Here is a 26,583-nt window from a genome sequence, read left to right as displayed (position 1 = left end):
AAAAAAAAACCCAGCAAGTCTTTTAAGGAGACAGAGCACCCATCACAGGGCTGAATTATCATTGCTGCTGAGATGAGCTTAGTGGGCCTGAGAAGGGCAGAGTCAAAGGTGTCTTTCTGTTATGTTTGCATCTACTAGGACTGTTCTGTACATGATCTATACAGAACTTAACCTGCTGTGGAATCCAGCATTAGGGACCTAATGCTAGCAATAACTGAAACTTTAAGTCTAGCCAAAATAATTAAATTATATGTAAATATAATTATTATATTCAAATTAGCATTTTATGATGTGTATCTATTCTTGACACTACTTAGACAATGTTAATGAGTGTGCTTCCTGTCTGAGTCAAATAACACAACTGCCATGTTACTGTTTTGTCTCAAAAGGAAGTTATTCTGATATAATTTACCCTATCTTTGCCTCATCATATCTTCTATACTTAAAATACTTTTCATACTTACTTTTTTGTGTGTCAAAGTAATAACATACTAACAGAGGCATGAGGATTACTATCCAAGAATTTCTTAGTCTAACTATGAATTTAAAACATTTGTTATAAGATTTTCTAGAGACAAATTAGAAGTTGTTCCATCTTAAGGCTTGTCTACAGGTGAAGTTGTTCTTGATTAAGTCCATGTGTGGACACCCTTATTCTGGAATGAGAATGCCTTGATCTTGTTTAGCTTAACTCCCTTTCAAAGTGGAAACTCTTATTCTGGAGTAAGGGTGGCCACACATGGAGTTAATCAGGAACAACTCCATGTGTAAACAAGCTCTTAGTTTGTTTTTGACTACCATGAGCTTCTCATTTGTCTCCCTCATTGGAAGGAGGCAACCTTGCTGACAACACTCCAGTTGTACTCTTTCACACAGGTAAGTAATTTAGTACTACCATTGCCAAGTACAGACTCAAAGAATACAAACCAACTTTTAATATCCTAGTTTCTCAAACACTTCCATTTTGGAAATCTAGCCTTCCCCCAAGGAAGAAGTAAAGGGGAAGTAAGAGTCTCCATCCAGGGAGTTCCACTTTTAGCAGCAGAATGACTTTCATGCCTGTAACTTGTACTCATCTCACAGATTATGTAAATATCCCTGACAGTTAACTTCTCTGCCGCCTCACCAAGTGCTAATTAAAGAAGGGGAATGAACCTCCTTATGCTATGTAAATGATAGCATTTTCATGCTTGTGATTCAAACTAGAATTGCCAGCCCCTTGCAGTCATGACACAACTATTGAAATGAACACCTCTCTCTTTGAGCTGATACTGCATTACAATGCTCCGTTGCGCTGCTGCTCTCCTTTACATCCTCCAGTCCCTGCTGCTGTTTTCACCACTACAATATATGATCATTGTTGACTTTTGAATGCAACGACTGCCACATGATTCATGGGATGGATTTCTAGACAGCTTCTAACCACAAGTGAAAATCCTTGGGCACTGTTTGGAAATATGTTTCATATGGAAAAAATCTGTTGGGATGGAGGTGGTAGCTTTGTAGAATTGTTCTTGTATATATCCTTATATGCTAACTGGTGTGTCTCATACTCTGATGAACAGTGAGTTGGAAGCGCTAGCATGTATCACTGAGTACTACAATTAGATATGTGCACTCTAGTGTCCATCAACATTTCACCAACTTTTGTCTTGTGTTCAGACGTTTTTTACTTGTTCAACTTGTGTTTTCTTCTGCCTTTCTTTCTAAAGTATTGTCTAGGTATTTGTTTTATTTCACATACCAAGATATTTCATGGGGCTTACGTTTGCCTACTGACGTTGATGGGAGTGGAATGGATTAGATCTCCATGCTCTTTACATGATGCAAATGTAGGTCCTTGATCCTGTATTTGGGTCTGCAGGGCAAGGGTCTATTTGAGCAAATCCGAATGCAGGATCAGAATCCCCATGCAATGTCACAAATGGAAAAGCATTTTATGATGGGGTTTTTGAATTCAACTTTGCAAATCTATACTGTTTGTTGTCTACTGCTACAGGGTGTAGTCCCTTTTCAGAAGTCATACTATTTATTATATGTCTGGGTCTCTTTAGAGGGCTCTTCCCCAATGGCTATAGGCACTTTTGCAACTTAAAAAAAAAAAAAAGTAGGGACAAAAATCCAACTAATCCTGTCCTTATGAAAACCTGTCTATATGAAAATCAGTGTGAGAGTTTTTCCCAATGTGTTTTATAAACTTTAAGAAGACAAATAAAAGTGAATGGAATCCTTTGTGAAATAGCCCACTCGATCTCAGTTCAGCAGAAATATACGACACTCTCTCATCCTGTGTTTGTACTAATTTCCAATTATATCCTTCTATGGAAGTAGTTAATCCTTTGGCTTTTACTGTAGCTCAATGTAATTCACTTCAATAATATATAAATCCTCTAAGAATAATCCTAACTTAATAGAATCATAGACGGTAGGTCCAGAAAAAAAAGAACATGTGAGCTAGTCAGGCTGACCTTCAGCTTAAGACCAGAAAAAAACCCAGTCGTCTCGTAGAGGTGATCTCTAACCAAAATTTTACTGGAAATTGTGGAGATATTTTTAAATGGTTAATTAAGAGAGACGTGCTTTTTGGAAGTAAGGCCCTTAGTTTTAGGGTGCTTGGTAATCGCCTCATCTCACTTCACAGCACTTCCATTTGCATACAGGTGCTTGATATTCTGCAAGTTAAAAATAAAAAAGTGTTAAACCACAATGTGCATACTTTTATGAAATGGAGTCCTAAAGCCTATGTTGCTTTAATCTAAGGAAGAGGTTTTCGGAGGTCAGCATCATGAGCATTTCTGTAAAAAGCAACGTGGTGGAGTATGCATATAAAATACATGGTCAGGCCTTGAATGTGCTGACACCTTTTTTTTTTTTTTTTTTTTTTTAAGCAATGTCCCTTAACCATTTTCAACTACAAGAGTTTCTAAAATGAAAAGCAGCACGCTGAACCTATCCAGGTTGGGGCAAATAAGACCTCATGCACGTTTGCAATGATTGACCTATAGCCAAGATAAATACAGCTCCCTTTGTGCTGGCCCGGCACAGCAGTTGCATCCTGAGGGTTTTGACTATGACAATCAGTAGGAGATAAAAGGATCAAACAAAGGTCAGTGCTGCAAAGGTGCTAAGCAATGATTCAGCAAAACACTTAAACATGAGAGTAATTCTAGTCAATAGGGACTATGATCATATGTAATAAACTGCTCCACAGGTTATTAGTAGGGTTAGAAACTAAATCTACTGATGTTTAACATTCAATATGCTTATTTCATATGCCTACAGTCCCATTGACTTCAATGGAACTACTCACATGCGTAAGTGTTTTGCTGGATCAGCACTAGAATACTCAGCACTTTGCAGGATCAAGCTCTTGTGGAGACCATAGTGATGAGAGAAATGGGAAACCCATAGACAGATTTGATGGGAGATTCCTCTCATTAAGTTACCAAGACCAGGTTGAGCTGATCAAAAGATTTTTGAATTTAAAAGGTTTTTGCTGAAAAAAGACCTTTTATTCAAACTCAGACATTTTCATGAAAAAATTGTTCAAAATTTGTCCATTTTAAAAATGGACTCTTCTGTTTTCCTCCCTCCCGTTCAGTAGCAAATTGGGGGGAAATATTCTAGACTGGAAATTTCCTATAAAAATCTTCTCAAATGTTGAATAAATGAAAATCATTCTTTTGCAGAGCAAAACTGACTTTGAAATTTGTAACGAAGAATGTTTCTCCTTTTTCAGCCAGCTCTCCTTAAAGGTGAGCTACAAAGGCAAGAAACAATGATTTGTGCCTATCCTTTTGTTTTGTAATGATGAAGTAGGGACCTGAAACCTTCCTCTTCTCCCTTTTTTTTAATTTTAATTTTTTATTTTATTTTTAAGGAAGTTTGGTGTAGGATTGCCAGGTGTCAGGTTTTCAACCAGAATGCCCTGTCGAAAAGGGATGCTGGCAGTTCCGGTCAGCACTGCTGACCAGGCTGTTAAAAGTCTGGTTGGCAGTGCAGTGGGGCTAAGGCAGGCTCCCTGCCTGCCCTGGCTCCGTGCAGTTCCTGGAAGTGGCTGGCATCTCCCTGCAGCCCCTAGGCACGGGGACAATCAAAGAAGTTCTCTGTGCATTGCCCCCACCCTTAGTGCCTGCTGCACAGCTTCCATTGGCCGGGAACCATGGCCAATGAGAGCTGCAGGGGCGGCGCCTGCAGGCCTGGGCAGTGCGCACCGTGCAGAGCCACCTGGCCGCACCTCCACCTAGGGGATGTATATGCCGCCTGCTTCCAGGAGCAGCGTGGAGCCAGGGCAAGCAGGCAGCCTGCCTTAGCCCTGCTGTATCACCAACTGGGAGCTGCCTGAGGTAAGAGCTGCCCAGCCAGAGCCCGTACCCTAAATCCCCTGCCCCAGGTCAGAACCCTCTCCTGCACCCTAACTCCCTCCCAGAGCCCGCACCCCCCACCCCAATCCCCAGCCCTAGGTCGGAACACCCTCCCATACCCTGAACCCCTCATTTCTAGCCCCACCCCAGAGCCACACCCCTAGCTGGAGCCCTGACCCCCTCCTGCATTCCAACCCCCTGCCCCAGCCCAGTGAAAGTGAATGAGGATGGAGGAGAGCGAGTGACTGAGGGAGTGGGGCTGCAGTGAGTGGGGGTGGGGCCTCAGAGAAGGAGTGGGGAACGGGGTGAGGCAAGGGTGTTTGGTTTTGTGCAATTAGAAAGTTGGGAACCCTAGTTTGGTGCCATGTTTCCAAAAAGTCCCTTGACCTCTGCTTGCCCTGGCCCTCTTTCCCCCTCCTCAGTTCTGCAATGTGAATGGGGGAATACACACAAGTTATTGAGGGAGAAAGTGCTTGATGATTGCTATGGTGGTACTTTGTCTGCTGAGGCTGGGAGATATGTTGATTCAGGGATCTCTCCTTGGAGGGACTGCCTCTCTGTGCTGTTCTGCAGGCTCTTGGCAAGCACCCTGCTTCCAAAAGGGTGTCAGTGTGTTTAGAAACAAACACTGTTTCCCTTTCTATTCAGCTGTGGCTTTTCTGACAACTCTCCAAACAAACAATACCAGTAGTTCAGCTGCATCGACTTCTCCCTTAGCACCGGTTACAAATGGGTTTATGTTTATGCACAGATACAGCCAGGAAGTGGGAGGGTTATTTGGGGTCTGTCTTGTAGGTCTAGTGGCTTAGTGACATAATTGCTTCATCACATGCTCCAATGGCTGCTTCCTCATCTGGGGAACACTTTGGCATTTTACACCCTGCTATGTCATGGCCTTAACTGTAAAACAGTCACATGCAGCACACAGTCACTGTGGTCAGATACAGACCTCTGCTTCCTCTTAAGTGACTGATATAGCTACAGTACCTCACTCTTACCAGCAAAAGGGAACTTCTTACTTTCTTGGCCTATAGATTCCAGGAAAATTTCTTAGCTGCTTGTCTGAGGACTATTCTTTGGACATTCCCATTCTGCAGCTAATTCCTCCACCAGCACATTTTATGCCAGGCAACTTTCTTTGGGGATGGTAAAAATCCAAGCTGCAAACACTGATAGGAAGGAGTCCAGAGCTTCCAGTGCCCTCTGGAGAGAACTCTGGCTCCCCTTCAGCTTACTGGTGTCCTTAGGGGAAGGTGAGCCAGAAAGCAGCTGACAGTACATACATGAGAGGAGTCAGTCAGGTCCAACTGAGTCTAGCTAGAGGGGCGGGGCTTGGCTACTCTCATGAGAGTGAGAGACGTGGGGTTGCCATCTTTCTAATGACACAAAACTGAACACCCTTCCCCCACCCTCTGTCGCTCACTCTCCTCCATCCTCACTCACTTTCACTGGGCTGGGGCAGGGGACTGGGGTGCGGGAAGGGGGTGAGGGTTCTGGCTAGGGCTGGGGATGAGGGCTTTGGGGTGCAGGAGATGGCTCCGGGCAAGGGGCTGGGGGTGCCGGGGTTATGGACTCTGGGATGGGGGTGTGGGCTCCAGGGGGGCCAGAAATGAGGGGTTCAGAGTGTAGGAGAGGGATCTGAGCTGGGAGAGAGGTTTGGAGTGTGTGTGCGGGGGTGAGGATTTTGGGGTGCAGGAGGGGGATCAGAGCTGCGGAAGGGTGTTGGGGGTGTGTGCGTGGTCACAGCAGCGCTTACCACGGCTCCCAGGAAGCAGCTGCCAGGTCCCTGCAGCCAGGGGTGGCTCCAGGTTTTTTTGCCACCCCAAGCCACAAAAAAAAGGGGGGGGCGGAGTGCCACAGTGAAAAAAACCCACAAAAAACAGAGTGCCAGAGTGCCACCCCTTGAAAAGTGCTGCCCCAAGCACATGCTTGAAACGCTGGTGCCTAGAGCTGGCCCTGCCTGCAGCCCCTAGGTGCAGGGTGGCTGGGAAGGTTCCATGCGCTGCCCTCGCGGCAGCAGGTACTGTTCCCACAGCTCCCATTGGTTGCGGTTCTTGGCCCATGGGAGCTGTGGAGCCGGCGCTGGGGCAGGGGCAGCGCGTGGAGCCTCCCTCGCCACTCTGCGCCTAGGAGCCGCAAGGATGTGGTGGCTGCTTTTGGGAGCCGTGCATAGCCAGGGCAGGCAGGAAGCCTGCCTTAGCCCCGGCCCCCACTGCCCCAGTGCCAACCAAAGCCGCCAGGGTCCTTTTTTGACTGGGCATTCCACTTGAAAACCTGGCAACCCTATAATGCTAAGCAGAATCCAGAGCAAGGAACTCTGTGTACATAAGAGCTGCCCAGTGCGCGTTTTGTGTGTTTGTTTTGTTTGGGTTTATGTTATTGGTTTGGATTTGACTGATTGTTGACCTGCAGAAAAGGAAGTGGCCAGGGACTTTGCTGGTTTGTGCTATTTTAGTTGAACAAGAAACCTCTAAGTAAACTGGAAACCCAAGATTGAGTGTTTTTTGATTTTGCTTTACATATGTCTCCTGGGAACTTTCTTGCAAAATGTCAAGGAGCAATCTGACCACAAGGACTTACCATTTCTTTAAATATCTGCTTTGCGTCATGCAATAGTCAAGGTTTTCTACATTTAAATCACAATAATGGCTGTGAGATTTATTGTGGGTTCCAAATATTTGAAATTTGCTAGTAAGCTTAACAAAGATAATGTTTTGAAAAGCACCACAAAACAGACTCTTTATTATGATGCATAATTCATTTTTATTGCTATTATCACTTCATAGTTTACCATTTACTGTAGTGTAGTATATTTTGTAAAAATTAGTGACATTTTAGCCCTGTGGGACCTCCCTACCACATTCCTCTATTAAATCACTGTGGACTGAGATTGCTGGGGTGAGAACTATTGGGCTGAAAAATTAACACAGTTGACACCAGTTAATTCTTATTATAGGTCTCGCAAACACACAGTCATGTTCAGTCAAACCCATACAATCCCTTTAACTTCATGCCTACATGTTACATGGGCATAAAGGAAGTTGATTTAGTCTCCAAAATGAATGCAGACTGTGATGATCAAGACACCATTTCTTATTATTTGAGTGATGCTGTCTAAATGATGCAAAGGATGAAAAGTTTCAAACTTCATTTCACTGGCCAAAACCATAGTCTCATAACAGGGCCTGAAAATTGTTCACAAGTGTAATCAGCTTGAATAAGAACACAAAGGGGTAGCTTTTGTGATGCTCCTAGCTGTACCATCTTTCATCTCTAGCCTCTAACATGGTAGAAGTGCAATAGGGTGACAGACTGGTGTGTTATTTCTCGCTCATGCCATGTTTGTGCCTGGTAGAGTGGTTTTAGTCTTCATATAAGCGATGGGATTAGCCTGTAATGAACATTGCACCAAATTCAACTGAGTGACTCCAGAGAAAGATCTGGTCCACTACTTCCACACCAGGCAGGCCAATCTCACTCAGTTAGGACCTTATCCTACTCACTTCAATCAGTTATTTGGGAAGATAAAGAAATACAGTAGCAGGAACGATCATTAATTACATCTTCCTATCTTATTTAGGGGGTGAGAGCTGGTGTTTTTCTTCTCTATTCAAATACTTCAGAGTTGTTACCTTAAGTATTTGAATATATAAGTATAAACCAATTAATCACTATGAGGAGTTAGTAGAATAATTTAAGCTCATTGTAGATACTGGAATTTTCAAAATATTTATAACAGAGGGTGGTTGTACAACAACAGGCATTGCACATACATTCACTGAATGTTTCAGTCTCAATGACTTAAATAACTGTTCCTTACTGCTTACTCTGATCTAGACACTTAGTCGTTTAATAACTCACTGATAACTGACTAGCTGGAATTTAAGCCAAAAGCCACTATGCCACCATCTGGCTCAGTGGGGCCTGCTTTTGGGAGAATCACTTGAATGAGGTGTTATAGGGCTGCGGGACCCCTCTCTAGGAAGTCCTAAATGACCTGTACACTCTATCACATTCATAACAGAACATTTTTTTTGCAGAAGGAAGCTACAGCAAAGCCGGGCAGTGCCCATCCCGAAAGAAAGCCAAAGGGTAATGAGACACTGTCAGCACTTAAGCTAGCATTCATATACTGGTTCAAACTGGGTTTTACAGACAAAGAAATGGATTTTGGCATTAAAAGGCTGAGGTTAAACTGACTCTGGGGATTCTTTCTGATCCAGCAAACAGACAAGACCGTCTGTCCAAGGGCCCCAATGCTTGCAGAAGGGCTGGAACTACTTTGACCTACTAGGCCGCATAAGACTGATGGGTGACTCCTGGTATTTGAACACACACTAAGCATCTGATTATAGTTTTGATTATGTTTTCTCTGTTATGCTTTTACGTTAAGAATAGATGTTCTTGCTTAGAAAGAGCTATGTGGTAACTTGTAACTGCTGGCAATACGCTGTTCATAACCTTTGGAGAGAAAGCAAAGCACAGGCTCTGGCCTTGAGACAGACTGTCTTCCTGGGGATATTGCAGGGTAAGGCAGGGAGATGTGCAGCCTTAAAAAAAAAACCCACTCAGAAGGGAGTGAGACCAGGGTCCCTACCCAGAGACATATGATGGTTGGCTAAGACCTGACTGGAAACTGCAGGAGTGCACCACTGCAGGGGGAGACAGTAATACAGCTGCAGTTACCTTGCAACTGTGACAGTCATGTTTATAAGTAGGTCAGTTTGTCAGGGCAAACCCAGTATCACCATTACTGCACCAGTTAAAGAAAGGTGGTAAAGAATATGAGAAGTGTGTGCTATGCCCAAGATGAGCCAGAAACTGAAATATTTTTGTATCTGACTCCAAGGCTGCAGGTTAATGACTGCATTTCACTAACAGGATTTTATTTTGATTGTTAAGTTTTGGTAGGGTTGGCCTGTATGTGAGTCAATCATTTTTTGTTCTTTTTCGGATTGTGACATTTGAGGAGTGACTTATACCACAGTATCTATGGTACTTTCTTCTGAATTTTCCTCTCCAGTGCCCACACAAGCTTCCCCTTTTGCCACAGTCTCACCCATTTAGAGAGACTGCATTGGTGTGTAGGTTGTCTGCACGGTTCCAGGGGCTGCAAAGCAGTTTTGGTGTCACTGACAGCCTCTCGTAGGCAAAAAGTTAATTTTTCAACCTCAGACAATAAATTGCAAAAAATGACTAAGTCTCCCACTCTCCCAGCACGTTCCAAATGACATGATATTGACTGTTTTTAAGTCCTGAAATTCCAAAAAAACTCAGTCATGTCTTGTCTTATCCTTCTAACATATTGATACAAAGAAAGGAAGCTGTGAGAAAATGCAGTAGACACATGATGAAATGCCTTCCAGCTGTTGAGCCAACATACGCTGTCTTTAGAGAGTGCGGTTTAGCAGGGAAACTGTCGTGTGGGAGTCTATGGAAACAGAAGCTCAAGGGGCTATGCTCTGAGACATAAAGAAACCAACCTGTGAAGGATAGTTCTATCTATAAACTTCCGTGTCTGCTAAAACTGAGAACTCAGTTATCTGACCCAAAGGCATGTCATGCAAATGTGTGCTGTAGTACCAAGTTTGAAAAAGTTTCCCCAAATGCCCATCTTCATGGCTTTGCCTGAAATCATTTTTAATGTGTGAAAGGATTGCTGTGATGGCACCCTGTGCCCTCCTCCTAGACACAGGGTTTTTCTCATGCTCTGAAGCTGACTTCTCTCTGAATCACCCAAATAGTGATTGCCTTGGCTCAATTGTGCCCACCATCTAGTTCCAACAAAAGTGGCTTTTATTGGCAAATTACAGAAATAGAGACACACACACACACAATAAATCAATGCATCTTGTCTGATGCTATGGAAATCATCATCAAACTCACATTATGCAGTACTGAAACTAGGGCCAGTCCAAAATTTTTTGTCAAAACTTTTTTTTTAACCTGAAAATTGGATTTTTGACAAAACAAAAAAGGTTCATGAGAAGTGTCTGCTGTCCTTGAAAATGTTCAGTTTCTTGTCAAGAGAAAAGCCCCCCCATCCTCGCCTTCCCCCCCACAACTGAAAATTTTGCAGATTTTGGCCCAAAATAGAAACATTTTTATTTGACAATGGAAGAGTCAACATTTTCCATGGGGGGCGGGGAAGGGTATATCACAGCTAACTTTGATGGAACCTTAGCTAGAGTATAGCAAAAGCAAAAGTCCTTTTCCACTCACACACTCTATAGCCATCTCTCAGTCCCAAGGTGGTCTGGCTGTCAGTGTTCCAATGGGTCACATGCTCCAAGGAAATGTCGCTACTTTTCTCAAGGTGAGTCTCTGGGCCTGATTCTACTTACACTGATGTCAATAAAATATATCTCCATAGAAGTCACCCAGCTGTAAGTGTGAGATGAGAATCAAATTCTCTGTACATTATACCTTTCCTTTTGACTAGCAGAGCATATAGCATGAAGTCATAACGCCAGAACAAGACTAGAATGGTTAAGCTGGTTTTAGCACATTTCCCACATGTGTGCTTCTTGCTACTCTCCTCCTTTCCCAGCAGTAATTTCCTTTAAGAGAACTGTGCTTGTTGAACAACAAGAGGAAGCACCTTTGGTTTAGGAGATCAGTTTATACTAAATGTCATTTTCATGTTCTCAAAAATAAGATCCTTAAAGCAATATTTGCAGTAAGTACCAAAATCCAGTAGCACAGGCATCGTCTTTCATTCAACTTGATGACTTTCAGGCAGTAAGACTGGCTATGTTACCCAGGCAAATCTTGTTGCTGATGGGACTGAGAGCATCAGTAGAGTCAAAACTCCAAAACAATGAGAACTTTATCTGAATAAGAGCTGAGTAAAAGCTGAGTAAGGAATAATTTAGCTCAACAGTTTTATAGAAAAGTATTATTTGTACACCCATAAGCATCTGTGGCCAGCCTTTAAAATGAATGATATGGCTCCATTCTTCGCCATCCTTTTTCCAAACCTCCCAATAGCAACCCCAACTTAAATGCTCAAGTCTGTATTATCAAAACCAACAAGTCCTTGTGGTACCTTAGAGACTAAAAAAATTTATTCTGGCATAGTGTTCTTAAAACTACAATACCCATTTGGGGAGGTGAAGAAACAGATTGACAGAGCCAGAAGGGTACCCAGAAGTCATCTACTACAGGACAGGCCCAACAAAGAAAGTAACAGAATGCCACTAGCTGTCACCTTCAGCCCCCAACTAAAACCTCTCCAGTGCATCATCAAGGATCTACAACCTATCCTGAAAGACAATCCCTCACTCTCACAGACCTTGAGAGACAGGCCTGTCCTCACTTACAGACAGCTCCCAAACCTGAAGCAAATTCTCATCAGCAACTACACACCACACAACAAAAACACCAACCCAGGAACCAAACCCTGCTACAAACCCTGTCCACATATCTATTCAAGAGACACCATCATAGGACCTAACCACATCAGCCACACCATCCAGGACTCGTTCACCTGCACATCTACCAATGTGATATATGCCATCATGTGCCAGCAATGCCCCTCTGCCATGTACATTGTCCAAAATGGACAGTCTCTATGGAAAAGAATAAATGGACACAAATCAGACATCAAGAATTGTAACATTCAACAACCAGTAGGAGAGCACTTCAGTCTCCCTGGACACTCAATAACAGACCTAAAAATGGCCATTCTTCAACAAAAAAAATTAAAAAACAGACTTCAACGAGAAACTGCAGAACTGGAATTAATTTGCAAACTTGACGCCATCAAATTAGGCTTGAGTAAAGACTGGGAATAGCTGGATCACTACAAAAATAATTTTCCCTCCGTTGATACTCATACCTTCTTGTCAACTGTTGGGAATGGGCTACATCCACCATGATTGAATTGGCCTCATTAGCACTGACCCCCGCACTTGGTAAGGCAATTCCCATCTTTTCGTGTCCTGTATATTTATACTTGCCTACTGAATTTTCCACTCCATGCATCTGATGAAGTGGTTATAGCCCACGAAAGCTTATGCCCAAATAAATGTTAGTCTCTAAGATGCCACAAGGACTTCTTGTTGTTGTTGTTTTTTTTAAATGCTCAAAGCTTTCTTGCTTAGCAAGACCCCGGGGATACAGCAACACCATGGTCTGTTTGCACATGACTGTGTTGAAGCCTAAATGCAGCTTGAAAGCCCTGAGATTTTCAAAGCTATGTAAGGGATTTGAACACACATCCTCCATTAATTCTAATGTAAAATACATGCCTAATCCAGATGGCTTTGAAAATCTCAGCCCAAGGTTATTTGAGTTTGAGGTTATCTAAAGCACAGGTAGCCTCAAACACTGCTCCTCTCCTTAATGCTGATCATAGTAATAAATGCTAAAAAAAAATAATCACACACAATGACAGTTAATTTGTGTGTGTGCACACGTGCGTGTCTTCTGAGAAAGTCTGAAAATGTCATTTGTAACTGGCATGGTTAGATTATTTTTGTCAGATGCAAAGCACCTTTTTCCTTCAGCACAATCAGCCTATTTTCCTTTTGCCATGAACGCAACCAGAAGTTACTGCTGACGTGGATGATGGATAAAAGAGAATTTGAAGGAACAAGAACAAAGATTTATGATTTTTTAGCCCATTATAATCTTAGGTGTTCCATACACAGGGCAGCTCTAGCACTGGGCTCTTTTTGTTAACGGGCCATACTGGAAATCATCTAAATTGTGAGGCATGAATTAGGGAACCAGAGGCAGGTTCACTGTTTTTCATCCTTTTGTAGATTGGGAATGTGCTTGGAAATGTTTGAGGAGAAATGATTTTCTCATTTCAGAAGAATTTTCATTTCTGCAATATGCACAGGTAGAATCTACCCAAAGAAAACCCCCGTAAGTACTGTGCTCAGGGGAGGAAGGAGGCAACACTTATCTCTCTTGTGAAATCAACTCGAATGGTATACTGAACATATCACACTCTTTTTCCTGTAAAAAGAAACCGTTATTTAATACTAATATGAATAAACCACATTGCTATTTTTGCGCCCACATTATTTTCTAGGGGCGAAAAGTTAGCAGTATAGATTTTTCATACCACTCTCCTTTTTTAATTCTCAACCTGGAACTGAGAGTAGATTTATTTTACTAAAGCCAAATGTTACATTCCCCTTTCAGAGAAAAGGGAGCAGTGGTTTGATCTGGTGGTGGGCATGGAAATGTGGAGTGCCCCATGGCACATTCCTCCTCACTCTGACCCTGTGCAATGACATTCCCACCTGTGTCACTGACTCACAGTGGATCTTTGGGCATGTCACTTAGGACCACATTTTCCAAACTGGCCCCTATTTTTTTGAATCCCTTGAATGGTAAGTGCCTACCTTTACCTTTTCAGAACTCTGAGTACCTGCATATCCCACTGGCTTCTGTTGGAATTGTGAGTGCTTAGCACCTTTGAAAATCCAGGCTCTAAAGCTGGACACCCCAAAACGGAGGCAAGTCAGATCAGAGGTCCACTTTGGAAAAACTAACTTTAACCCCTCGGTACCTCAGTTTCCTCTTCTCTAATACAGGGATAATCCTTCTCATAAGCGTGTTGCTAATTAATAATTGTGTAAAGTGCCATGAGTTCCACAGTTGGAAGGTGCAGTAGACACGCTGCCAAGAATTATGGCAGGGCTATAGAATTAAATTACTGTAGTATTTTATCATAAGAGCTGATAGTCTGGTGAAAGCGACCCACTAGAATTGTTTGGTATCTCAGAAATGCTAGTATGACCCTGAGCAGGGACGTTCACACCCAGATCAGTAGAGTATTCTTTACTTGAGTGTAATTATAAATATGATTGATCCTTTTGCTTTTTTCCTCCTTTTTTTTTTCTTTCAATCTCTTTCAACACAAAAGGAACATATGGAGATAAGCATTTTGCAAGACAATAGTTCAGCAGGCAGACCGCTTGTTATACAAAACAAAAGTACTTCCATCTCCATCATCCAAAATTGGGAAACCATTCTATCCCTTGTACACTGGGAAATTAAACTAGCTCAATCCATCATGTCTAGAGACATTTCTCAGAAAAAATGTAAGTGGATGCTATTAGAACGAACAGAAATATGATTTCAATGTATTTTATAGTACATCAGTTGAGCTGTGCAAATTACTTCAACATGTTTTTCTTTGGAGTCAACAAATGAACACAGATGGTATTTAGAAGTGGGGTGTAAATTTCTGTATGGGCATTTTTCTCACTCTTAACTCCTATCAGTAGGAGGGACGTTTTCTAAAAATATCCCACTTCTACTAACAATAGTCCAACTTCACTGGAATCAGCAATACTGGGAGCCGCAGTGTAGTGCTTCTGCTGCCATTTTAAGCACAGTGTCATCTCACCCTGCTCAGATCAGATCTGTCTAATTGACATGGTTCTATAACACAGTGGCAGGAGCCAGCAACTCGTCTGCACTATGGATCCCAACATTGCTGACCATGACGGAGATGAACTGATGTTGCCAACAGTCTAGGATAGGCAGACCCTGAAAGATTCTGGGCATGATCCGGTGAGCCCTTACTCCAATGACTAGTACCCCTGATTTAACGGAGCAGGACTGGATCTGGCCACAAAGATCATGCAAAAGGGAAAATGTATGCAGAATATGAGAGAGAGAGAGAGAGAAATTTAAATGGAAAAAAAAAAGAATTCAGTTGCTATGCAGGGTACAGACTCTGTGTATCTCTGATATATGTCATGAGCTATGTCCTTCACTCCTCTAGATTTCCCAAGGCTCTCTGTCTTCTATAGGTCTACTATTTAGATCATGGGCCCTGCCCAAAGAGATTATATTATTTTTGTGGCCTGTACAGCAAATAATAAGATTCCCTCTAGCTAGAGATCATGTTTTCATTGGGGGTTGTTTTAAATGAAATCACCCTTAACATCAATTGCTGTGTCAGTTGCAGAAAGAAAAGGTCTATAAATGCTAAACCTGGCCAGGTCCTACCGTGTTATGCCAGAAACCCGCCACGGAGTCTTAGGGCAGTGCACTCCGTCCCAGCGAAGGCAAGCACTATGCCTTCCTCAACAGTGGATCTTCTGGTCAGTTAAGAACAGCATAGATTTGCTCCCACTTTTCTACTTGGCCAGAATTCTGCTCGCCACATTACATTGCCCACAAAGTATTAACCCAAAGTTGATGAAGGGGATGTGGAGATTTTCAGGGATTCCTAAGAGGTGCTAAGGTCCATTCCTCACTTCCATCTATGATTGGGGGAGGGGCAGATTTAAACCCTGCATTATGCTCCTTGCAGGGCCTCATTGCTTGCGCTTTCATAGACTTGTATGGAAAATCCCACATTTAAAAACATGCAGAAATCCCCATAGAAAAGTATAGCTATAGTAAGCCCATATTTATGGACTTCATGTGAAATTTGTCAGTTGTGGTTGACAGCGGCTCATGTGAAGCTTTGTTTTGGTTTGGTTTTGTATATGTTTGTGTCCTAGAGTCTTGTTTTAGTTTTTGGCTTAATTAAAACCTCAAAGTGAAACTTGCTGCAAACTGAAAATTATTCAGAGTTTTGATACAAAGCTATACGTTAGCCCTGGTTTGCTCAAAACTGATCTGAGACTCACTGAGAAGGTTTTCCAAGGCTCACTGATGTTTTGATGAACAAGGACTCATTTTGGGGTTCGTTACCAAATGGAGAACCAAGCAAGTGGCACTCTCTTTTTGTAAGCTATGCTGGGTGTGATAATGAAACACAGATGGATAGACAGAGCATGGATTACTGGCACAGTGCACTTAAGTATGTAATAATCACAGGGTTCTGTGTGGCTGTTAGAATTTGGTCCTGTGTGTATATCTCACCATGTGTCTTAACAATTCATAGATATCAGACTGACTGGCAATCTAACTGCTCCATTAGCTTCAATGGAATTGTGCCCACTTTCTACATTTTGTCCAAGGTATGTAAAAGAATTATGCTTCTCCATGTGCTAAACCCTACAATAAGTAGAGAGGCAGAGATGGCAACTGAAGTTGCAAGATGGCCCTGTGAGGAGATCATATAAGATCCTAGATGGATTTGATGCAAGAGTGTGAAAACTGCATGTAGACTGGAGGCAATAATGGAGACTTGTATCTCAGCAACATTTGAAAGAAGATATCAAACTCCTTTCGGGGCTCAGGGAGGAACATGAAGGAGGTGGTGGAGTGGCGAGTTACTAGTTTGAAACAAGCAGTGGGCCCAACTCATTATTGGGCTTACATTAGCAAAGTCAGTAGAGAAAGAGGAGGAATAGATGTGGCCTAGTGTGGTTAATCAAAGAGCTGGTGAAATCTCTCTCCCTCTCTCTCTCAAAAACAATTATTTTTAACAAAACTGGAAAATGATTTCTCTCTCTCACACACACGCACAATTATTTTTTAACAAAACTGGAAAAATGATTGTTGTCAATTTTCTGTCTCGCTTTTTTCTCCCCTTTCACTTTTTTATTTCTAACTTTCTACTCTCTCCCCCCAACTTTTTTTCCACTAGTGACAAAAAGAAAAACTGGTGAAAGGAGAAAAAAGAAATAAGAATATGAGGAAAGAAACCAAAACCCCAACATTCAAACAAAAAAATTGAAAATGAAAATGTTTGTTTGACTAAATGGAAACCATCCTTTTTTGGGACCCTTGGGATGAAAATGACTTTGACAAATCAGCTCTAGTAACCAGTGCCTTCTGTGATGACTGACCAGAGAAAATGGGTCTTTGCTCTCTACAGAGCTATGTGGTCCCTACTGAGCAGGGTTTTCTTGATAGTGCCATTGACAGGCAGGTGTCACCAGCAAGATTCAATCTCCTGGAGTTGGTTTTTATAGCAGAGTGAACAGGTGACGGAGGAGGTTGCATAAATTTGGAGATGAGTTACTTTATAAAAATTGGAATTTTTATTTTAATTATATACAGTCAGGAATATTATGTAGATGCTGGAAAATAGATTCATTTCCATTTCTAATGACAAGTTACAATTTCCAAAAAATACCCTGTCTAGCATTATATACTCACACAAATACAAACACAGGCACATTGACTCATGCTTATGCATGTACAAAGGGATTATTGCGTGTGTGTGTGTATAAACCAAGCCATATGTCCTTGCACATCAATCAGTTCAAAGGAAAGTAAACATTTTATAAATTATGTCCCTATCTAGCAAAACTACATTTTCATTAAATTAAAACTCTACATTTTCACAGTATTTTTAACATTTTAAAAAAATATTTTCGTACTAAATAAATTTCACAGAAGGGTGCCAGTGAAATGCAGGGTTAAGTTCAAACAGCAGTCCCAGGTTTTTGATATTTAGTATTAAATAAATTGCTTAAACAAAACAAAAAACAGGGTTGAACCATCATTGTAAGAATCTCTCCAAGGCTATTCTATACTATCTTTGCTTCTAGTTACATTAATCTTCTGCATTAAAATAACACTTTCATTTAAAGTAATTTACTTTTAATAACAAAATGTAAACCAGCAAAATTCAGAGAGTTTAGACTCCTCTGGCCATATCTTAGCCCTTTTGAAGTCAGGGATGAAGCTCTCATTGGTTTCCACTTGGCTAGAGTTTGGCATTTTTAGAATTCCAGAGAGCATCTTCTCAAATCAATCATGAAATGAACAGTGGGCTCATAAACCTGGACTCCCATTGAACATTTTGCAAAATGCACCTGCAATGTGACTGACAACACAGAAGGTAGATATTATAGTCACAAAAAGTCAGTTGTAAGTAAGAAATCATTTCACTCCGCGCCTTCAGCAAGGGGTGAGCCTTAAAAGATTTGTTTGACATTTGGTTTGGTATAAATATCCTCAAGTGTGGAGCCTTTTACTGGAAGCTTACTCAAGTCTGCAAAATTAGCAGTGAAATCTTTCTCATAGTATTTTGGCATTTCCATCTCTGAGCCAGAAACAGGCAATGGGGCGGGGGGGAAGCTTTCTGGACATTTTAGGACTTTTGATTATAGAAACAGCAAAATTACAAGTCGGTCCTTACTTTTTTCTTAATAGATTAACCCAACCATATCTTAGAGCCAAGGCGATGGAATCTATAACATGATCTACTCAAAAATAGGAGGTAATGTTAATTAATATTTAAATTGTAAACTTGTTGAGGCAAGAACTTCCTCTTCCTCTCCATATGGTTAGTATTGCATTAAGCAGACTCTTGGCACTCTATACAAATTAAATAATCGTTACTGTTTTAGTACGGGGCCAAATCTGGAAGTCCTTATTTAGTGAAAATTCTCTTAACTCAAAGGGAATATTGTCTGAATAAGGAGCCCAACGACATCAGGGATTGGCCCAATATGAAGATTGTCAAAACTTTGAATTAAGTAAAACTAAGTTTCTGAAGCCAGTGTTCATCACAAAAATAAATAATATCTTGCCAAGTGCTTCTTATTTTAGGGTCAAATCCAGGCCACATAGCAAAATCCAAATCAAAGAGCTTTGCTGGGCCATGCTCAACCCCATCCAGCAGTCGCCAGCATGTGGCAGGGTAGCAGATATTACAGGAAGGTATGGAGATGGGTACTAGATGTAGACTGTTGCACCTAATCTGCACCGAATTTGCACTACACAGGGCCTCGCAGGCCATGCCTCCAACATATTACTTTCTCCTCTTTACATAATCCACCAAAACTGTACTGCATGGCTTCTCCTCAGCTAAGTCTATTTGTGCGTTGTAGCCAATTGGTTTTTGCTGGTGGGGGCCCTACCGCGCTTGTCTAACCTAGGTGTAGCTTGGGGGATTAGTGGCCTCCTAACCATGAGCCAAATACTGAGCCTTCTCATTTAAGGTGCAGATTAGCAGAAATGATGCATTTCTTCTGCACTGTTGGCCAAAGTAGCAGAGAATTTTCTCAGAAGGGCCTGTGGACATACATGAGATCTCTCCTGAGGGCCTCTGCAAAGCATTGCAGAGTTGTAGAAGTGGACGTGTTGTGGTTGTGACCAGGGGGACAATGTATATTGTATATCCCGTGGCTGAAAGATGATATAGGAGGGTAGTGGCAGGTGACATCCTTCATGCTCCCTGTCCTATACACAGCAATAGCTGGATGCAGAATTAATGTCCTGGCCCTTACATCCATTCAACAAGTGAAATCCCAACCTCACACTCATCAGTTTCACATGAACAAAACTATTTTGTTCTGGATTGGGCGCTATATCAATTCTTTTTTTATAATATACATGACATGTTGCTTAAATTCAATATTCACAAAAAGTTTGCAAGAAAAAGGTCAAATCCTCAAGTCCTTTGTCAGTTTTTTAATCAGTCCAATGCTCATTGAAATCAACAGATGTTTGCCTGAGAAAGGGTTTCAGAATTTTCCCCAATACGCTGGGCCACATGAATATGATGTTGAACATCCTTTTAATAATTTCAGAAAGTGCAATATTAATATTCCACCACTTTACCTTATTACACAGTTCTGGAATGCTTTTTCGCATAACCTCTGTTGTGTAACTGAATGCTGTCTTGCAAATCTTGTCTTGAAAGTCGTCTTCTGAACTCATCTGTAGTGAAGTAGTATATGACTGGATCTACACAGGAATTCAAACTGGCAAGACACAAAGCCACTGCATGAAATATTGAAATCACATTTCGGGCACGTTGGTTGTGTATCCATCTTGATTTAACAAGGAAATCTAAAGGAAAACTGATATGATAAGGTGCAAAGCAAATCAGAAATACCACAGCACAAGTGAGGATCATCTTTAAAGCCTTTTTTTTCTCTCCAAAGTCATGGGAAATGGAATTCTTTTCTTTTAATGATAGGATAGTCTTCCATGAGCAATACAGAATTATCAGCAGAGGAGTTACAAATCCAATCAGCTCACCTATGGTCATCATCACAATGGAGTTGGAGAGGTCAATGTCCTTTATGGGAAGATCTGCAAAGCACCTATCACTGGTATTCATCTCACTAGAGTTAAATCTTAGAAGAGGAAAAGGCAAACAGCCAATGCAGACTACAATCCACCCGGCGATACTGATGTACACATCATATATACGTTTGCAGTCACTGAACTTGAAGGGGTACATAAGAAACAAAAATCGTCTTACACTGATGCAAACCAAGAAGTAGATGCTTGCATACATATTTACATACTTAAGATAGAAACAAAATATACAGAGACCATCTCCGAAGTGCCATGTTCCAGACAAGTAGTAGAAAATCCTTAGAGGCAGGGATAAAACTTGTGCTAAGTCAGCAATGGCTAGATTGATCATAAATATCACAGCCCTTTTAGTTTCTTTCATGTAGCCGTAAAAGACCCACAGAGCTAAAACATTCCCTATTAATCCAGGGATCAGAATCAAAGTGTATGTAATTGTATAGTAATGCTTAACATCGGTATCGTTGTAATAGGTAGAGCTGTCTGTCGTCATGTTTATTTTCATTTAGCACAGATGTGAACTCTAATGAGAAGTTTATGTTACCAATGGAATTTCCAGCTATTGTCAAATTTCCTAGATAGGTAACAATTAAAAAATACTGGAGAAGCTGCAAACTTAACATTTACTTGTCTTGTTCCTTTGCATCCCCTTGCTTTCTTGTACAGCATTATTTTGCTCTTCACGGTATCTTGTTTACTTTGTGTTCATCTAACTAAGTAAGATTGTTGCTTGCAAGGCTCGATAACATTATTCCTCTAAAGCGTCTTGCTGACCAGATTGTCCTGAGGTAAAAACTACACATGACATTTCCTTTGGGCTTCACTTTTACGTAGGTTTCAGTTTCTGTGTCATCTATTCTGATTTTGGAAGAAACTTTGTCCTGTGGTGAGTAAGTCACGTATGACACCGGTCACGTTCTTTCTCAAATGCCTCTTGAATATAATTGTTTGTGGTGCTGATAAAATGAAGCTCAGCATGAAGGCAGGGTACAGGTGGGAATAAGGAGCATTCACTATGTGGTGCTCTAAGTAATAAATACATGTGCAATAGAATCCTCAAAATCATCCATCTGGAAGTATTTCACAGCCAGTTTTCTCAGCCCCCAAATGTCAAAACAGATGCAGACTTGCAGCTGAAAGAAAACGAGGAAAATTACTGACTAATATAATGCCATATAGGAGTAAGATATTTCAAAAAATCTATCTATCTATCAAAAGTGTGTTTTTGAAATCTTGGAAGAAACTTACTTTTTATCCAAGATGGGCCTGCTTTTTAAGATGCTGAGCACCACAGTTCCCATTGTCTTCATCAAGATCAGTGAGTGCTCAGCACTTCAAAAAATCAAGTCCTTTGTCATCTTCAGTGAAAGTGAGAGCAAGGCCACTGCAGAATAAGAAGAAAGTATAGAACAGCCTAATCACTACACCTGCATCATTTAATCCAGTGTTATGCATCTTTAAGCAGAACTCCTCTCTGACCCTAGTACATCCTTATTTGCTAATAACTAAGTGGTTTTATCAAATTCTCTCCCATTAACTGAGGTATCTGCTTAAAAGGAAGCACCATCTTATGCCTAGTTACACCTGTTGGGGGCAGCAGACATCCTGACAAGGGGCCTTTGTACCTTGCATCACTATGTGTCCCTAGATACTGATTAGGTAGGTAGATTGGATAGTTCCTATGCCAAGTAGTCATGCCTGGGAATCTGCAATGGAGTCTAGCATCTTGCATGACTAATAAAGTAATGAGCCCTTCAAGAATGCCTATGTCTTCCCTTATGTTAATAACCACATTGATCCAAATACATCCCTACTGTAACACCACTGAAGTCAGTAGAGTTGCACCAGTGTTGAATTTGGTGCCTAAGACAAATTTTTTAAGTAAAAATATTTTATTTCCATAATTTTGCAATGATAAAATAACCTAAGCTGCCAGAAATGTCCAAAATTTAAGAAACTTTTCATAAGTCATCCACAGAAGGAATTTTCGATATTTACTCAAAAGAAGGGGCACTTTCTTTTCTTTTCTTATCTGATTGAAACCATATAATTACAGTTCATATGTGCTGCAAACCTCTAAGCTGCAAACCTCTAAGCTCTGGCTACTGCCACGTTGAAGAAAAGAATCTGTTTCTCATGTAAATGAGGCTGATATATTAATCTGAAAATGTGACCTTTCCGTCAGTGCAAATGCTGTTATGCTAAACCAGAATTTCAGCTCACAAAATGGCAGCCTTTCCTCCTAGCCAAACTCCATTCTAGAGAAAAATGCTATTTTGTGTTCTGTGAACAAGGTTTTTGAGAAAAGTTCTTCCACTAATGTTTCACATTTGTTCCATTGGTTACTTCAGCAGCCAGTTAACAGGTTTCCCCTTGAAACTGAAAGTAAAAGAGTGGCTACATGTTTGCTTTTCCTCACAGTTGATATCACTATAATATCTTGCATATCTAACCTACCTTCTCACAAGAAGGTGCTGACACTAAAGTTTATAAAAATGTGGCTTTTTTGCTAATAGATCTTTTTGTGAGATGTTTCATCTATCACACACAGCCAGTATTTTGTTGAGGTAAAGGTCCCTGCAAATGACAAATCGAGCGGCTGAAAGCTTCTTGAATATGCTGTTAACATATGATAAGTCAAGTCTACAGCACCCCAAATGTCTTGGGACCTTCCTCCATGAGAAACCACCTCTCCTCTTGAGCCGCACCGTGTCAGCTGCAATCAGCAGAGGCACTCAAACTGGAGCACCTGTGACTTACAAGAGAAAGGACTGGTGGTAGAATGTTCCCTGTGAGGAGTGGGCTGACAGCTCTGAGATGAACTTCCTTCTCGTGTGGTGCAGCATAGCCTAGGTTGTTGGCCTTAAAAGCACTCTGCAAGGCATGTCTGTTTGTGCCGTCTGTTGTGGAGGATGCCATTTGAAGAGAATTTGATCTATGGGGCGGGGAAAATGTTGTGTTTTGGAGTGAGTTCAGTATTATGGGCCAGGGGAATGATAGAGTCATAGAGTTTAAGGCCAGAAGTGACCATCTAGTCTGGCCTCCTGTGTATCACAGGCCACTAACACCCCCCAGCATCTGCACACTAACCCCAACAACCGAAATAAGAGAAAAGTAAATGACACCCACAGGAGACTACACTAATATGTGCCACAGGCAGAGAATAGGAAGAACCCAGGTGCACTCATGCTCAAGGGCCCTGCAATGGCAGGGACATGATTAAATGAGATGTATTTCATTTAATCCTGACAAGTGACCCCCACCCACACACTGCAAAGGCAAAAAATCCCCAAGGTCCCTGCCAATCTGAATTGGGGGAAATTCCTTTCCAACCGTATATATGGCAATGAGGCAAGCTACACCCCAAGCACATCAGCAAAAAGCAGCCAGCTAAGCACCTCACAGAGAGACTGCTCAGTGCCATCTCAGGGCCCCGGCCTACCCTGCCCAGTGACCCATTTCCAGCCATGGCTGTCCCTGATGCTCAGAGGGAGGAGATTTAAAAAAATGGGGAAAAAATTCATTTCTTGATCCCTGCTAGTGGCTGGCTGAAACGCTGAGGCATGAGAGCTTTAGGAACATAAGATGTAAACTAGACATGAGCCTCTAGGCCAGAGGTGGGCAAACTATGGCCCGTGGGCCACATCCGGCCCACGGGACCGTCCTGCCTGGCCCTTGAGCTCCTGGCCTCTCCCCTGCTGACCCCCCTCCCCCACAGCCTCAGAGCAATGCCAGCGTGGGAGGGGGCTGCACTGATTGGGCAGGGGAGAGCAGGAAGGGAGACTCACCTGCAGCCTCAGGGGAGCAGGCGGGCAGTCCGGGTGGCGGGAGCATGGGCGGAGGACTCAGGAGGAGCACCGGGTGGCTGCGCAGCTGGCTGGAGAGAAGCAGGGCTTTGAAGGGGAAAGCGCCGCTTCTATCCGGCTGCCCCGCTCCTCCTGAGTCCTCCGCCCATGTTCGCAGGGCCGCATTCTGAAAGAGGCTTTAGAGGAGGGTTGGCTAGGGGGTGGGGTTCCAGGGGGCCTGTGGATAGGGGTCGGGGGAGTCAGGGAGCAGGGGGGGTTGGATGGGGGTGGGGTCCCAAGGGGGTGGTCAGGGGACAAGGAGTGGGGGGGGGGTTGGATGGGTCGGGGGTTCTGAGGGGGGCAGGAAGTGGGAGGGGCCGATAGGATTAGGGTTTGGGGAGGTACAACCTTCCCTACCCAGCCCTCCATATAGTTTTGGAAACCTGATGTGGCCCTCAGGCCAAAAAGTTTGCCCACCCCTGCTCTAGGCTGTTGACCTCTGCCCCCTACCATCACAAACAATCTTCTCATACAATCGCAATAATAAATTTGTCCATCTCTCTCTTAAAACTAGTTGTTTGCCCTCACAACTCCTGTTCCAGGATAAGCTTCTGTTTAGTTTACTTTTCGTTTTTGTAATGGGTGTTGGGGTGCTTGGGAAAGGCCCTCCCTTTTTTTATTGTAGAACTCCAATTAAATATCCTATGTCTGAGCTTCCCAACCAGTGCCTTTGCCTGCTTTCCTGAGCACAACAGTAGCATTAGATGACAATGCTCAAGAAATAAAATAAGGCCTTTACCCTTCAAATGTGCGGCTGAATAGCCCATTGAGTTCAATCGAACTACCCAATGTGTTAAATTACTCAGACGTGTAAATGTTTGTGAGACTGGGGCATATTGAACAAGGTCAATTAGACCATTACCTGATACCACATGTATTCATCTCAGTTCCTCTGGGTATTAGGTAACAGATTCAGTGTTGTCATTCTAGACCTGAGGAAGAGCTCTGTGTAGTTTCAACACTTCTCTCTTTCACCAACAGAAGTTGGTCCAATAAAAGATATTACCTCACCTACTTTGTCATTCTAGAATTAGACACTCTGATGACTGAACAAAGGAGGCGGATAAATAGCTGCACAGGCCAGCCTAAGGTTTATTTTTCCCTCTTCACGCTAACCTGATTTTTCTCTAACATGTAGCACTGAATTCATTTTAAAGTTCTGAATTTGTGATATTAAAATGATTTCATCACTGTCCCAAATCTGCACAACTTATGTGTGCTTAACTTTTATTTACATGAGTAGTCCCATGGACTTCAATAGGACTACTCATGTAAGTAAAAGTGTTTGCAGGCTCAGGGCCTAAAACAGCTTCATTTTTAAAAAATCTCTCCATGGTGCGTTTTTTTTTAATAAGGTCTCTCTTGCATGGCGGTTCCCAGCAAGATTCATCCAGCCAGTAAGGTTAAATCTTACTCACATTACTGCACTAGGACTATCTAGATGTGTAAGGCAAGATAGATTTGGCCCTACATCAATGGTCCACATGCAAATGAGGGGGTAGTGCAATACAGTGCAACTTACACAAGCCACACATGTTGCGCATTCACAAACAACTTTGGTAAAATGGATGGTGAAGCTTCTCTAAATGAACCAGTACCTGACTAAAATAGCCTCAGTGTTTTTCCCACTCTGGTTTATTGTGTAAATGTCGCCATCATTCACTCTGTATTTACTACTCCTGAAATATTTCCCTTAATTCCATTACTAACACAATGTCATTACACTTGCACTAAATAATAGACATTACCTAACATTACATAATTCATCAAAGGCATCATAATCTCAAAGACTAGATTCTGCTTAGTCCTTAAACAGGCACACAGTGACAGGAGAAAAAGTAAGGAGTCTCCCTCTCCTTGCACAGCCTGCATGCAGCTAAATAGAATTGCTGTCTTTGCACTCAGGAAAGTTCACAGACCTGTTTTCCTACAGTAACCCAAAAATAAATGTGAAGAAAAATAGAGACTAGCTGGAACAATGGCTCCACCTGCTAGGCACCAGCTAGCAGAACTGGCCTAGTGCACAGGGAAAGAATGCTTTCCCCCTTGAGGTTAAGATATTTCAAAAAGGCCTATTGGAGTTGTGCACCCAACTCCCAAAGATGTTCAATAGGATTTGGGAATGAAACTCCCTTTGGCTCTCCTGAAAATCTTAGCCTGAAGGGCTGTAGCAGTGTGTCCCTCTCCCTGTGCACTGGGAAGCTTCAGGAGACACTGTAGAAATATAGAAAAACCAAGCACTGAAATTTTTTTTTAATTATGCTTTCACTGAAGGGATTCCATATATAGCTATAGATATCGATGCTTGTGATCTTCTGAGTCACCCCATGAGAAGAATGACAACTTTTGCTAGAGGAAAAAGTACAAGCAAAGTGAGAAACTGCAACTGGAAAATTCCAAACAAAAATGTATAGCATTTTAGTCAAAAACACAATATAAAACCCAACAAG

The 26,583-nt window shown here is 42.0% G+C and overlaps 1 protein-coding gene and 1 long non-coding RNA gene across 4 annotated transcripts; one reads left to right on the top strand and one right to left on the bottom strand.

The window, feature by feature from the left end:
* The first annotated feature begins 762 nt into the window (after positions 1 to 762).
* LOC123377751 lies at positions 763 to 16,900 on the top strand. Its single transcript, XR_006582310.1, has 4 exons — positions 763 to 876; positions 14,248 to 14,425; positions 16,228 to 16,303; positions 16,876 to 16,900. It is a non-coding gene; the product is annotated as an uncharacterized LOC123377751 (long non-coding RNA).
* GPR174 (G protein-coupled receptor 174) lies at positions 2,542 to 25,117 on the bottom strand. Of its 3 annotated transcripts, XM_045030984.1 has the most exons (4): positions 24,996 to 25,093; positions 21,537 to 21,672; positions 19,806 to 21,421; positions 2,542 to 2,672 (listed from the first exon to the last, which is right to left on the bottom strand). In XM_045030984.1, the coding sequence occupies exon 3, from the start codon at positions 20,791 to 20,793 to the stop codon at positions 19,810 to 19,812; it is 984 nt and encodes a 327-aa protein (XP_044886919.1). In that variant the 5' UTR covers positions 20,794 to 21,421; positions 21,537 to 21,672; positions 24,996 to 25,093; the 3' UTR covers positions 2,542 to 2,672; positions 19,806 to 19,809. The 3 variants fall into 3 exon arrangements, with proteins under 3 accessions (XP_044886919.1, XP_044886918.1, XP_044886917.1); XM_045030983.1 differs by lacking the exon at positions 2,542 to 2,672 and having other exon boundaries at positions 19,541 to 21,421; XM_045030982.1 differs by lacking the exons at positions 2,542 to 2,672; positions 21,537 to 21,672 and having other exon boundaries at positions 19,541 to 21,421; positions 24,996 to 25,117.
* Between the last annotated feature and the right edge of the window lie 1,466 nt (positions 25,118 to 26,583).

Source organism: Mauremys mutica, chromosome 9, assembly GCF_020497125.1.
Source record: "Mauremys mutica isolate MM-2020 ecotype Southern chromosome 9, ASM2049712v1, whole genome shotgun sequence".
In the NCBI taxonomy this organism is placed as follows: Eukaryota; Metazoa; Chordata; order Testudines; family Geoemydidae; genus Mauremys; species Mauremys mutica.
This window is presented reverse-complemented; position numbering and strand designations above follow the sequence as displayed.